At 37.4% G+C, this 14,078-nt stretch overlaps 1 protein-coding gene across 3 annotated transcripts in view; it reads left to right on the plus strand.

Moving 5' to 3' along the window:
- Positions 1-14,078, plus strand: part of LOC144680482 (microtubule-associated protein RP/EB family member 3-like) — a 98,893-nt gene that overhangs the window by 42,694 nt on the left and 42,121 nt on the right. For all 3 annotated transcript variants that reach the window (XM_078541494.1, XM_078541495.1, XM_078541496.1), the window contains one exon: positions 9,102-9,303. In XM_078541494.1, the coding sequence (XP_078397620.1) occupies positions 9,102-9,303 (202 nt within the window). The remainder of the gene's footprint in view (positions 1-9,101; positions 9,304-14,078) is intronic.

Raw genomic sequence — 14,078 nt, forward strand, 5'->3', positions numbered from 1 at the left:
AGATGTTGGCATCAGATGGCATTTTCTAAGCATAAGATCACATAACATTTTCAACAAAGCAACATTAAAATGCTGAAGCAAAAACAGAATGTTCAAAGCATTCGGGTCAGGCAAATCTGGGGAGATCAGACAAGTCGACATTTCAGGTGTGAGCTTTTCATCAGAACTGGGAGATATTATAGATGATCAGCCTATAAAAGCAATAAAACAAAGGGAAGGGAGGAAAGTGTATATGCAGACATGTGGGTTCATGAGAAAGAGTGACCTGTAAAGTGTTTGAGTGGAAATGTTAGAAGGGGTAGTAGAAATCAAAGACATTTATGAGACACATAAAATGTCCAAATAGCTCAAGAGGACGGGGATAGATGTAGGTGATAGAAGCACAAAAAACAAGCGAAGCAGAGCAGGGCCCACTGGCCAAACCACCTGGGAGAAGCAAATAAACAGGTCTTAGAGTAGGGAGATTCCATGCTGGCGGGCAGTCTGTATCCAGACTTCCTTGTCTGTGGAGCCTTTGCTATTTTTTTATACTTCAATTTCTGCCTGCCTTATCCCCATTTTTCTTTGGTACTTGCACGCCCTGTATCTTGTGAATGTCCTTCTCTTTGTTCCTTTTAAATGTTGTTTATCTGTAATATATTCCTGTTCTGATGAGATGTCCATATATTAAATGTCAATTTGTCTGTTCTCTCCATGGATGTTACCCAACCTGCCGAGTGTGAATAACATTTCCTGATTGTCACAACTCTATCTCCCAACAGAAAATAAAACCCTACACAATCAATAGCTCCCAGCTCAGCAGTTGTTCTGTTTGGGCCAACCATTTTATACATTTAATGTTTTAAATCAGTGCATAGACAAGAGACATAAATAAAGACAAATGCCTAATATTTTATACAACAGAGATCTTTTAATGGCAAAAAATGATTCTGTTTAACCAACACTTTACACGTATGTTTACTGATTCCAACTAACAGTATATCTTAAATGACGAAGAACTAATGCCATTAACACATCCTGAAAACCAGGCTTTTGATTAGAAGATTGAAAAGGTAGAAACTAATCCTTTGAACTTTATAAGGCTGCATGTATTGTTTGGTAATTTGCATATGGACTCAATTGCTATTTATATTTGTATAAAGTATTGCTATTTTGGATGAGTTGCATGAAAACAAAAACAGCAGCAATTATGTTTCTAATTATTTCTGAAAAGGTTCTGGAAAATTTCTGTCCTTTAAGATGTTTAACAGTTGAAGACTAAGCAATTTTCTTTACAAGTGAGTTAGTTAATTTGTGTCCATGAATCGGCTTGCACTATAACATGCTAAAAATTGTGTTTTAATTCTATATGCAATATCACACCAGGCTTTGAAAGCCTAAATTTCTAATTCAATTTCTGATGTTAGGAGCAGATTTGATTTAAAGTACACCTGCAAAATATTTTTCTACTTAGATTTTGAATGCACAGTAAAAATCATTCATGTGGTTATTGACAAAAGATACTGCTTGCAATTGACGATTGAGTTTCATTCTATTCTAAAGGAAGATTTTTCTGTCTAATTGTATCATAGCCATGACGAAGGAACAATTTCAGGCCATAATGGTTGTACTGACAAAGCCATAGCATGTTTGATTCTTCTATTTGATGCAATAGAAATAAAAGAGAGGAAATCCCAACCCTCCAAACCTTTGAAGATGCATTTTTGAGGACTTTATAAGTGGGGTAGCAAAATTATTGTGCTTCAAGAAATAACATTAAGTACCTTCGGAGCTCTTGTATTGTTATTCATCTGGAAAGGAAGTGCTCGAAATTAGATAAATCACTTTCCCCAGTAACTTCAGTCTTAAATCAACAAAGAGAATGAAAAGGAGTCTTTTTTTGTGTAGTCCTGGGAGCTTTCCTGGTTTTATGGTTTGTGATAGAATAATTCTAAATGTAAGCGTAGATAATGTACAGATGATTTTGAACTACTGAGAAAATTATTATCTAAATGATCTAAAGTTAGGAACTCTGATATAGCATAGAACTAATATTTTGTGAAGTCCTGCATCATATGGCTCATCGAGGCATTACACCTTTGGAAAATAAAGTTAGTGTTCATTTTTCTTACATCACACATTCTCCATATACAGATGAATCAGGTCTGTCACCTAGCAACAGAAATCACAGGATTTCGTCGCGTCTTCGTCCAGGAACTGGAAGATCTCCCTTATTGCTTTGGTATATCTAAAACTTCGATCCAGGTTCCCTCCTGTTTCTCACACGGTTTAACAGCAGTAACAGTATTGCGCTTCCCTCAGTAACAAGTTATTAAACATCTTCAATCTGATAAAATATTTGAATTTAAGTTTTGTCATTTATTGCTTTATTTAAATTTAGTTTGTTTTATCATCAGCTATTTCAAGCAACATTTTCACTGTCTTACATCTGTGCAGTATCCCGAAAGAAGCATGGCAATTCATTTCCAAGAAGCACTTGTTGAGAAATTCTGACTCACTGGAAAAGATTTCTGGACCAAAGGATGACTTCTACTTCAAGTGAAATTTTGAAGTTGAGATTCCAGCCTAACTAGAAGTACAAAGTTCTTTCGGTGCTTACTAAGATGTGGAAGAACATTATATTCAGCTGCGAGTTACCTACTTTAAGTGGGTTCTGAGACAGAGGTTATCTACATAACTCAATTGATTGGTTTTCTGAGACCAATGTTTAAATGAGAACCCCTCTCCTGTTAAGATTTTGAAAAATGTTTTCCTCAATGTGAGCGTGTTTTAACAAGTTAGTATGAGCTATAGTACATGTTGGCTTAATTTGTTTTATATCAGCCGTTGCTTAGGCTGCTGATAAGTCAGTGATACTTTGTTGGTGCCCACATGCAATCTTAGGTAGTGGTAGCTAACTCTGCTTTGTTATATTTTAGCTGAAATGCTCGTGCATCTTGAGGCTCACTATTTTGTGAGCCATTTTAATTTGTTGAATTGGAAGTCAAAGAATTTTTAGATCCGTGTGTAGGGTAAATCTTGTTTGAGTTCGATCCTAATACCATCTTATCTATTCTATATATGATAAACAGAAGATTTTTTTCTTATATCCTTTTGTGGATTCAAAAACTTGGTATGGAAAGGCTTGGATTACTTTCTTGAGTCGAAGAGACAAGCTGTGTAAATCCGGAAAGTTTAATGCAGAGTCATTTCTAATGTTCCTCATGTAGATAAAGAATGCAAAACCTTGCCTAGATATGAATACTCTGCAGCTTACAAATACAGATGGCCACTCAAAAGTACTGAGTGTAATTTGTCCATCCACAAGTGATGATATTTCTTTGAAGATTGAAATTGTGCACAGCTGTTGAGGATCTGAGGTGATACGTTATGTACTACTAAAAAATTAGGTGCCAGTCTCATTCTCTGATTAGAGACTCACTACATGTTTGGCATTTGTGTTGCTGGCCTTTCTGCATGGCACCTCTCCAGCGTATAGAAAGTTCCTGCTGTGTTTATGAAGAGGGGCAAGGCTCATCTCCCAAGTGAATTCGTTATCTGAAAGCAGTCAATTTGGTTTTCAGAACACATGAATAAGAGGTTTTGCTTGGCAGTACCGTTGGTATTGGTGGTTCTTCATTCTTTAAATGTATTTTATCCTCTACATACCGAGCTTTAGAACCAGCTTGTGATAATCTTGTTTTCTCCCTAAACTTTTATATGCCTCTTTACTCTTGTGATCACTTGAGATCCAATGCCTTGCACCAGAAACAATTGGTCTCATGGTGCTCATTTCTGTTTGACAAGATGAACAACATTCTTTTGTGCTGCAACCACTTTGGCATTCAAGTGCAGCTATTCTTGAACCTCCTTCGTATGTTTTATGAAAACTTGTTCCAGTAATTTATTTCTCTCATTCTGCTGACAGAATTTTTGCCCCATTGTATTCCTCAGAAGTTGATTGCAGCATTCATTGTTAATATTTTAAGATGTGTTGCAAATAAAATGGATTGGATCAAGGAGTTGTCATTTCTAGACAATTACTTGCTCCCTTGAGGTAACTCTTAAGTGCATCCATCTCCAAGCATTATATTGTGAACAGGTAATGGAATGTATTTCTCTATCATATTATGTTGGTTGGTTTGGCAACTTACAAGCAGAATTAAAGTTTATTCTGCTGAGTCTATGTCTACTTAATGGATTAATTTTGAGAGAGACTAGCTACAAGGCAACTACTTGGAAGACCCTCGAGATGTTCCTAAGCACCGTTGTTTGGATATACCTGCTAAGGCAAATACCATCTTTGCCACATCTGTTCTCTAAGCTGGTCTTTAAGTCAAATCACAGAATTTTCCCATCTCCATTTTTGCTGCTACCATGGTATAATTGTATCTGGAGGATAAAATGAGGAAGCAAATAGGATGATCTCCCTTTTGTATTGGTTCTTCCTCATTCTTTAAGTGTATTTTATCCTTCAAATAAAGAGCTTCAGTCTTCATTCCCCACTGTCTTCGTGCTGATTTGGAGTGCTTGGAGGTTGATTGTTAATTTTGTTTAATTTCTCCTTCGTTGTATCACCTCGGTCTACTTTTCAGCCACCTCCATCAAAAATACCTAAGGAGGGAATCGGGATCGCTGACTTGTATACAGTGTGGGAGTGAGGGAGATCACATGGCTGTTGCGAGGAACATTGTTAAAAGGACAGAGTCCTGTGATTTCCCCCTTTGGATGACAGACCTGATTCATCTGTATGTGGTGGATAAACTACATTGAAATCATGAGGAAGACCATACCAAGGTACGTCACCTGACTTTGCACAAACCAACAGCAATGGAAACATGCATTGTTTCAAAATTTGAGAAATGCTGTTCAGTGATGTCATTCCTTATCTTTGCAATGCTTTTAAATTGCTCAAATGGACTACTGTCTCGCAATTAGCTGAGATATCACCATTTATTTATGTATGTGTGTAGTGTGTGTGTGTATATATATATATATACACACATACATACACACACGTATATCTATATATATATATATATATATGTGTGTGTGTGTGTGTATATTATGTATATATATATATATATACACACACTATAAATATGTGTGTATGGTATTTTTATATATATATATATATAGTATATATGTATATATATTGCATCAACCACAATCTAATAAAATGTTAGAACATGCTTGAGGGACTGAGTAACCTACTTGTTTTCTTCTATTCCTAATACATGTCTATTACACTCCAGCTATAACAATGCATTGTGACAAGTTGCAGATGCAAAAAAAGACTTCTTAAAGGTAGCTGTTACATGATTGAAATTTACAAGTAGTTGCAATTGTCCTCTAAGTTTAGAAGCAGCTTTAATTACTTGAATTTGCCAACTTGGGGTTTTTTGGAGTCACTGGCAAAACATCATAATCACACTCTAGACTGAGACTACCCAAGTGCAATAAGATGGACGACCTGCTTGTCTCTATACGTGTTGAAATAAACATAAAGGATTTTTACAATAGATAGTAACGTTTGAATGAATACCTGATTCAATTACAATTCAAACATAAAATTCCAGTGTAGCATTAATGTATTATTCATAACTATTGTGCTCAGCAAGAGCAATTATGATGGTCAGAGAAATTGAAATTCTTTCTTCAGTGATTACTGTAAGTTATTTTTTTAGATGTAGACCTCATGGGTAACAGTAGTGTAGTGGTTATGTTACTATATGAGTCTTCTCGAGCACGTGAGTCCAATCACGCCATTCACATTTGTGAATTTGAGTTCAGTTTTTAAAAAATAAATCTACAATAAAAAGCTAGAAATAAAAATTGGTATCAGTAAAAGTGACCAGGAAGCTGCCAGAGAGCCATAAAAACCCAGCTGGTTCAGTAATGCCCTTAAGGGTAGGACATCTGCCCTCCTTGCCTTGTTCAGCATATAAACGGCTTCAGTCCAGCACCAATATGGTTGACTGTCAACTGCCCTCTTAAGTGTTTTAGGAAGCCACTGAATTGTATCGAACAGCCTTGGAAAAAAATAAGAATAAAACCTGCCAGGCCACTCGGTTGCAACCTAGGCATTGGACATAAAAAAGACACATCTCAGTCGACCGTGCAAAATTCTCCTTGTTAGCGACTGGAAATCATTGCCAAAGCTGGTAGAACTGTCCCACAAATTCCTATCAATAGCCTTACATAGTCATCATCTTTGACAGTGCTTACAAAAAGCTTCAAACTCCACCACCTAGAAGGACAAGGGCAGTAGGTGCACAAGGACACTGTCACATTCAAGTTCCCCTCCCAGTCCACATCTTTGCAACCTGGACATAATGCCATTCCTTATTCATCATTGGTTCAAAATGATGGCACTGCCCACTTAACATTGTGGGAGTGCCTTAACCACATAGACTTCAGCCTTTTTAAGAGAAGACTCACTATGGCCTTCTCAAGACCAACAAATGTTGATCTTGTTAACAACACATCCGAAGAATGAATAATAAATAAAAATAAATTGGATGCAGGCCAGGTAAGTCTAGAGTCCTAGAAATATTAACCATGGATTGAAAGACTGCTTACTTGTGTTGTTCTCATTTTCCCTGAGAGCTCTTTTTTATGGCACCTCTGATTTCCCAATCTGTGCTTTTGAAATTTTTTATAGAATAACTCGCATTTCTCAGTAACTATTTAAAACTTAAGCTTTCTCTTGTTTTCAAAACATGGTGACATTGGTGAGGCTATTTTAATTACCTTGGAAAAAGATGGTAGTGTGCTGCCTTCTGACTTTATACTGATTGTACAACTGAGTAGCTGTCTGGCTCACTACAGAGGGAATTAGATGCCAATTATAGTATGGATTCTAGAATTATGTGTTGAAACTGGACACTGAAGCAGTTAGATTTTTATGACAATCCAGCAGCTTTTTTCTGGTGCTAGCCTGCAAAACACTTTTTATTGAGCTCAGTTTGGGATTTAAACTCACACCTTTGATCTCAATCAGTCAACACTTTCTAGTTTTCGTTATTTGTCCTCTCCCATATAAGATGGATTTGATTCAGTGTTGATAAATCTGTTTTAAAAGCACCTCCTTGTAGTTCCCATCATCATTATTTTTCATTTTAGTGTAAGTTGTAAGTGGACACTTCTCCAAGTGTAATTGTCATTCCTAAGAATAGTACAGCAACAACAACTTGCATTTATATAGCACCTTTAACATAGGACCATGTCAGAAATTCACAGGAGTGTAATCAGACAAAAATTAACACTGAGCCCAGAAAGGAGGTTATAGGCAGAGCGACCAAAAGTTTTGCTGTCAAGGAGGTTTTAAGGAGGTTCTTAAAGGAAGAGAGAGGTGGAGAGATTTAAAGTGAGATTGTAGAGGTTGGGACCTATATGGCTGAAGGTGCAATTTCCAGTGGCGGAGAAAACGAAGTGAGGATGTACAAGTGAAATATAAAATTGAAAGATAAATCTAACACTATATTTGCCTTATGTGGCTGAGCTGCAGATTGTGACACTATTACATCGTTCTTCCTTTCCTGCTCCTGAGTAGTAAACCTAGTGAATGATTTGGTGCTACAGCATCTGATGCATTTGTTTAAATTATTAATGCCCATACTATGCAAATATACCAGTCAAACAAAAGAGCACTTCCATACTTGATTCAGGTTAAGGTGACCCTGTCACCTTCCTTTGCAATGAATACAAAATTGATCAGCCTTTGAATGCATCTCCTACTGCCTTGTGGATTACATTAATTAATATAAGAAAAGTAACAAAGTATGGAATAAAAAAATGTGGGCAGAATGAAATTTCAGAATATTAATTCAAGTGTATCCAAGGCATACAATACTGACAAGTTATGTTTAACAAGATTGTCATCTGTGGACCCAGCAGAAGACATGTTTGATACATGTGTAAATCTCTACTCCTACGTCCTTACCTTCAATCCTTTTTTTTAAAAATAAAAGGAATTAGCATCCCTTTTGCCAGCATCGGTTCCACATCTCCACTATTTATTAGAGGGAAAATCTTCTCATCGCTCAACTTGAGATTTGATTTCCAGCCCAAGTTGGTTTTTGGCGTTAACCCATATAGAAATCAAGAGTTTTGAAGAGTTTATATACACTTTTGTCCTCCTTTGATTTTTTTTGTACTCCCACTTGCCCAGTTGAACAGTGCACTGCCACTCACAAATAGGCTCACAAATGAAAAATCTCCTCTTCAGGTCACTGGCACCCCAGCATGTTATTACTTTCAGGACAGGACGGCCTAATAGAGAAACTCAGAAAATTGAGGGGGAAGAAAATAAAGAATTCATCTGCTTGATCGCTCAAACCCTTAGAATGCAATTGGTGCTGTAAAGTACTCATGCGGTCACATACTTTGAGATTTTTGTAATGTTGCCAGAGATATCCTCTTATCATTTAAGTCATATGGGATTCTGCAGGCCTTTGTTTCCCAAACAATTCTTCTTATTTGTCATTATCTCCCTTTTGTGGCAAATAATTTTTAATCCACCAATCTAATTTGTGATCAATTGATGCTTTTTGGAACCTCATGTGTAGGGTATTTCAAAGTGCATTTTGAAAATCCAAATAAATTACTTATACTCACCAGTGAGTCTTCATTTGCAAATGTAGTTACCTCTTTTAAAGTCTACAATTCATGTTTCACACATTTTTGATAAGGACTATGCTTTGAAATTCCTCTCATTACTGTAGGTTCAGTTTTCTCATTTTAGTCTGCTGTGCACATGCTTTATGCATTTTGCCATTTCTCTCTTTGATGTTGCGGGGGGCTAGTTTCTGTGGCTTTTAATCAGCGTAATTTGAGCTGTGTAAGCAAAACATCAATAAAAAGCAAAAACTTAAAATTGGTAAACTTGACTCAATTATTATTTGCTGAAATAAAAGAATAAAAGAGTTATACATCTTCATAAAGAACAGACAATCAAATCCTGGCTAATAAATACTTTTCAAGAGGCAAATGCATTGAAATATTTACATGTAGGACTTAATAGATTTGACCTGTCCCATAGGTATATGGAGGATAGTTAAATTTGAAAAATAAGAACTAACAAGATCGGAGAAGAAATTTATTTCTCGTTTTGTTTTCAGATTATTCCAGTAGAAAGATTAGTGAAAGGAAAGTTCCAAGACAATTTTGAATTTGTTCAGTGGTTTAAGAAATTCTTTGATGCAAACTATGATGGGAAGGAATATGACCCGGTTTTGGCAAGACAAGGACAAGATGTATTTGCACCACACACTCCAGGTGATCAAATATTCAACAAACCAAGGAGACCCGTGGGCACTGCAGGTAAATTTCTAGTTGCCTGTTGCATAATGGAAATTTGTCCTCTCTGAGCATACTCTCAAATGATAACTAATGCTCTTATTTCCATGCTGAGTTTACATGCAGAGGATATGTGCTGAAGATAAATGCAATATACATAAAGTGAAGATTGGAAGAAATGTTGACACCCTGAGTTACCAGAATGTGGAATGCATTGCAGCAAGTGTTGATCACTGCTAAATTGCTTACATCATACAAAAATGTATTGCATAATTACCTAAAGAGGGGGAATATGATAGGGTATAGAAGAAAATGGGACTGTGGAGAACCTAAATTCCATTTAAGAAAGATGAATTGAGTAACATTTGTTACTATAACCATAGAATGTTATGGCCACAGCTGGTGTTAAATGCTGCGCAAACCAAATCCCAGAAGGAAACTTGGCTTAGGGGCCATACCTTTTTTTTTGTATTCTGAAAACGAGAAGAAAACATACCGATCTCAGCAGTAAGAGGTCCAGTAACACTTTTAGGATTAAAAAAATTAAAAGTAAGAGTTTTATTAACAAGAATAAAAGAAAACTTAAGCACACAAGATTACAGCTGTACAATTAAGGTTAGTGTTACAACCATTCCCCCCAAAAAGACCCTCCACTTGGTCAGACCTACAAGTAAACACCTTCCAGGCAACACTCTCTTGTAGATGTTTAACTATAAGAAATCCAGTAATACTACCCAAGGCAACCTGCTGTATCTTCAATAAAGGCAAACCACATGACCTGTAATTCTCTCCCACTCTGCTGTGAAAATCCAAACTTCAGAATAAAACTGCTTTTTGCAGCCCAAGATTTTTCTTGCTTGACTGTGTGATTGATTCAAACTGCAACCTCTCCCAACCCCAGCAGCTAACAGCTCCCAATTCAACTGCTCAAACAGCTCCAGCCTCTCATTTCACAGCTCACACAGCAGCTCCAGCTATAGCTACCTCAACAGCTCAAACAGGAACCCTGAAATAACTTTTTCCCCCTTTCATCTCAGGTTCCATTGTTTTCATACCTCTTTGAAACTCAAACCCTACCAAATATAAAACCTTTCATGTCTCCATCTCGTCTTTGCTTTTGGATCAATAAAATATAATATCCCCACATCTTGTTTACTTATGAACTTCTGCAAGATGCAAACATATTTCTTGGCACCTCTGACTCCCCAAACTCTCAACTTATTTAAAAATGCAAATGTTAAATCTAACCTATTTACTTGTATCTCTAACCTAACACCGCTATCCTTTTCATGTTTTAACCCTCCAGACTGCCTGGCTCTGATAAATCGCTGCCCAGCTTAATTAAATCATACACATAGTTACACGGAGCCTTTTCCACAGAATAACACAATATTCCCTAAAAATATTTTGTTTAAAACATCAATTTCTCACACAAGGGATGAGGAGGAAGGTATTTAGAGAGGGAATAGGAACAGATGCCACCCCAGGAGAGAAATGGTATATGAATGCCATTGGGTCAAGGAAGCAAGATACCTGGAAGGGAGAGGGACCTTAACTTCAGCTGGAGCAGCCAGAATAAAGAAAGCGGCAGGGGAAAATAAATTATTAAAATAATGCACTGCTGAATATACTTTCATAAAACATAATAAGTAGAGTAAATAGAGGAATATACTCTCATAAAACATAATAACTAGCATAGTCGTTGCACAGCAATGCAGTGACCAGAAACAGAACTGCAAACTGACTCAAAACACTAGAATATTGATAAAGTTAATTTAGTGTCATTAAACCACATACCTCTGTGCCACCTACATGGGTATTACAGGTAAATGGGAACATTCTTAAAATGAGAAAATCCCTTGGGGAAGGTTGATGTAGGGAATTTCTGTGTACTTTGAAATGGAATGTTATGACTGTAGGATTTTTATTGGTAATGTGTTAGGCACCAGAGATAGTTTAAGTTATATTTGTATTTCTGGGTGTTAGGAATGAGTTTTAGCTTTAAGTTTAAGTTTAATTTGTGTTTCTGTTTTGGTATGTTAAGGGGCGAACTTGAGTTTTAGTTTCATTTTACAAGTTGCTTGCAAGTCTGAATGCTTTGTTTGTGTACCTACATTTTTAATGAGGGTTATGACTCTTGAAGTAGAAAACTGGGCTGTTGTCTAGGAACAGGAAGCCCACAGACACAGGGAGAAACAGAACAGCAGTTATTTTTAGTTCAGCTGAAACCAGGAGAAGCTGGACACAGCAGAGGGAACTGCAGAGAGCAGATTTCCCAAAAGAACTGCAAGGTCCCAAAGCCAAGGAGTGAGACAGAAAGAGGGGTCCCAAGAAGACCTTCTAGTCAAAGGAAAAGAACTGGAATCTGAAAAAGGCCCTGTTAAGTGAAGTTAAGAGTGAAGAGCAGAGGAAGGCTACAAGCTTAAAAGGAGATAACTGCAGGACGTAGACCTAAAGCAAAAACGGGCTTGCAAGAAGCCAAAGGAGACAGCCAAAGGTTGGCGACTCCATACTATGGGAATGTGAAGCAGTGGTGTTCCATTGGCACGGCTGAGTATCTGAGAGGAGTGTGCAGAAGGCAAAGCTTGAATGCACATGGCCATCCAGGGGAGTGTTTGAAACCCTGGAGGTGGACTCTTGTGGAAAACGCCCGAGAGAAAGTGTCATTTGGAAGAAGATTCCGAAGCGGGTTCTTCGAGAGTGGAGATTGGAAACCGTCCTGTGAAAGACGGAGTTCAGTGGCTTACGGTGTGGCAAGCATCTGGGGGGAGTTAATGAGGTATCCATAGCATCTGTTTGGGGTGGTATCTGTCACTTGGCTTCAGAGTGTGTTGTGCCTGACCACAAGTCGCCTGTTAGTTTACATGGACTGTGTATTTACTGTGAATATGAGAGTATAAGATAGCTTTTGTAACTTGTATTATCCTTACAAATCTGTATATATCTGTAATAATATAGTTGTATGCTAAAATGAAACTGAAATTCAAGTTCGCCCCTTAATACACCAATACAGAAACACAAATTAACCTTAAACTTAAAGCTAAAACTCATTCCTAACACCCAGAAGTACAAATATAACTTACTTAAACTATCTCTAGTGCCTAACACATTACAGATAAAAAGTGAAGTATTGTAACATAGTTCATATTTTCTTTAATAACTTCTATTCTTTTGTTAAAAGTTCTTCAGTTGACTCCTGTGACTCTGTTCAGTAGCCACCCTCCACATTTCTAAACAAAAAATAAAAGTTAGGATCTATCAAGCCAGGTTCCACCTTGGTGTCTGGTTTGCCCAGTAGTAACATCAGCTGAGATCATCATAAATGGATTTTACGGTCATGAATTTTGATTGGACAGTACTTAAGATATATATTGAAATGTTGAGTTGCTATCATAATTATATACACTTGAATAACACTGTACATTGAGTGCATGGTGATGAGATAGCATTAGTAGAGCAGTTATGCGAAGTGGAAAGATGATGATATAAAGTGTTTGATTCTGGGGAGCTGCTATGATCAGGTGGGATTTGTCAGCCACTTTAGAGCCCGTCATTCTTTGGGATCAGTCATCTTTTCCAAAGTTTGGACTGCCTTTGCTGTGTTGCCCCTTCCCAGTGATAGCCTTTGCTTCAGTAGGGCAGATTGACCTGTACTTTTTTTTTTCCAATTAAAGGCAGAACTAACAGTTCATGTTCTGGTTGATAAAGATTATCTATTCCCACATTTAGTGTAATGAGAGTTGCATTATTCTGCAGCAAATACTCTTACCCACTGTTGTGGTGGAACTATTCATGTGGCTGAGTGAACTGTGTGCTGTTGCTTCGAACAAACATCTGAATTCAGTTTACACATGGAATAAAAGTGTTGGTAAAGATATTAGCAGTGTTGGGAGTGATATGTTGCAGAAGTGAAGAACTTCTTGGGCGATGATTGAATATGGAATTTTTTTTATCCTTTCAAGGGATGTGGGCATCGCTGGCTAGGCCATCATTTATTGCCCATTCCTAATTGCCCTTGAGACGGTGTTGGTGAGCTGCCTTCTTGAACCGCTGCATTCCAAATTAAAGGTCTTCTCAGGGTTTAGTAAAGTTTGGAGTTTGCAAGTCATCAAGTCTAGTGTTGGTGCTTAATCAGAGAAGTTGGAATTAGAGTGGGTACCGATCATTGGAAGATACATTCTTACTGTTGAACCCATCAGAGAGCAATGCTGTAGAGGTGGATTGGAGGAGGGAGAATTAAGATGTGATTGGAAAGGGTATAAAAAAGGTAGAGAAGTCAGAATCTACCAAGCAGATAGCTCATGTTTTCAGAATAAATAAGTCCCTGAACTCCTCACACCAAGCATCAGAAGTGAAAGTGGAGAAACAACTAGTGGGAGAGCAAAAGTAGTTTCCAACATCTTAACATTAATGTTGAAGAAAATCTGATAGGTCAAGGAAAACAATCAGTTGCTGTGGAACCCTACAATTACAACAGTGACTACACCAAAGAAAAGGTACTTTATTGGCACTGAAGCGCTTTGGAGCATCCTGAAATCGTCAAAGACATTATTTAACATTGAAAATTAAGCATTGCCGAGGCCTTCTATGTTGCCACAATACTATTCCCTAGCCACCAATTCTATTCCCCTCCCTGTTCTCTGACTCAGGCCGAATCAATCAGTTCCCATTCTTACCTTCTTACTGGACTCAGAGCTCAGCTTCCAAGCACATAACCTCTCCATCATGTGGCTACTTCTACCTCTATAAAAACACCTGTCTCTGCCCCTTCTTCAATCCACTGGCAGCTGAAACCCTCA

The sequence above is a fragment of the Cetorhinus maximus genome, chromosome 5, assembly GCF_964194155.1.
Source record: "Cetorhinus maximus chromosome 5, sCetMax3.hap1.1, whole genome shotgun sequence".
Lineage (NCBI taxonomy): Eukaryota > Metazoa > Chordata > Chondrichthyes > Lamniformes > Cetorhinidae > Cetorhinus > Cetorhinus maximus.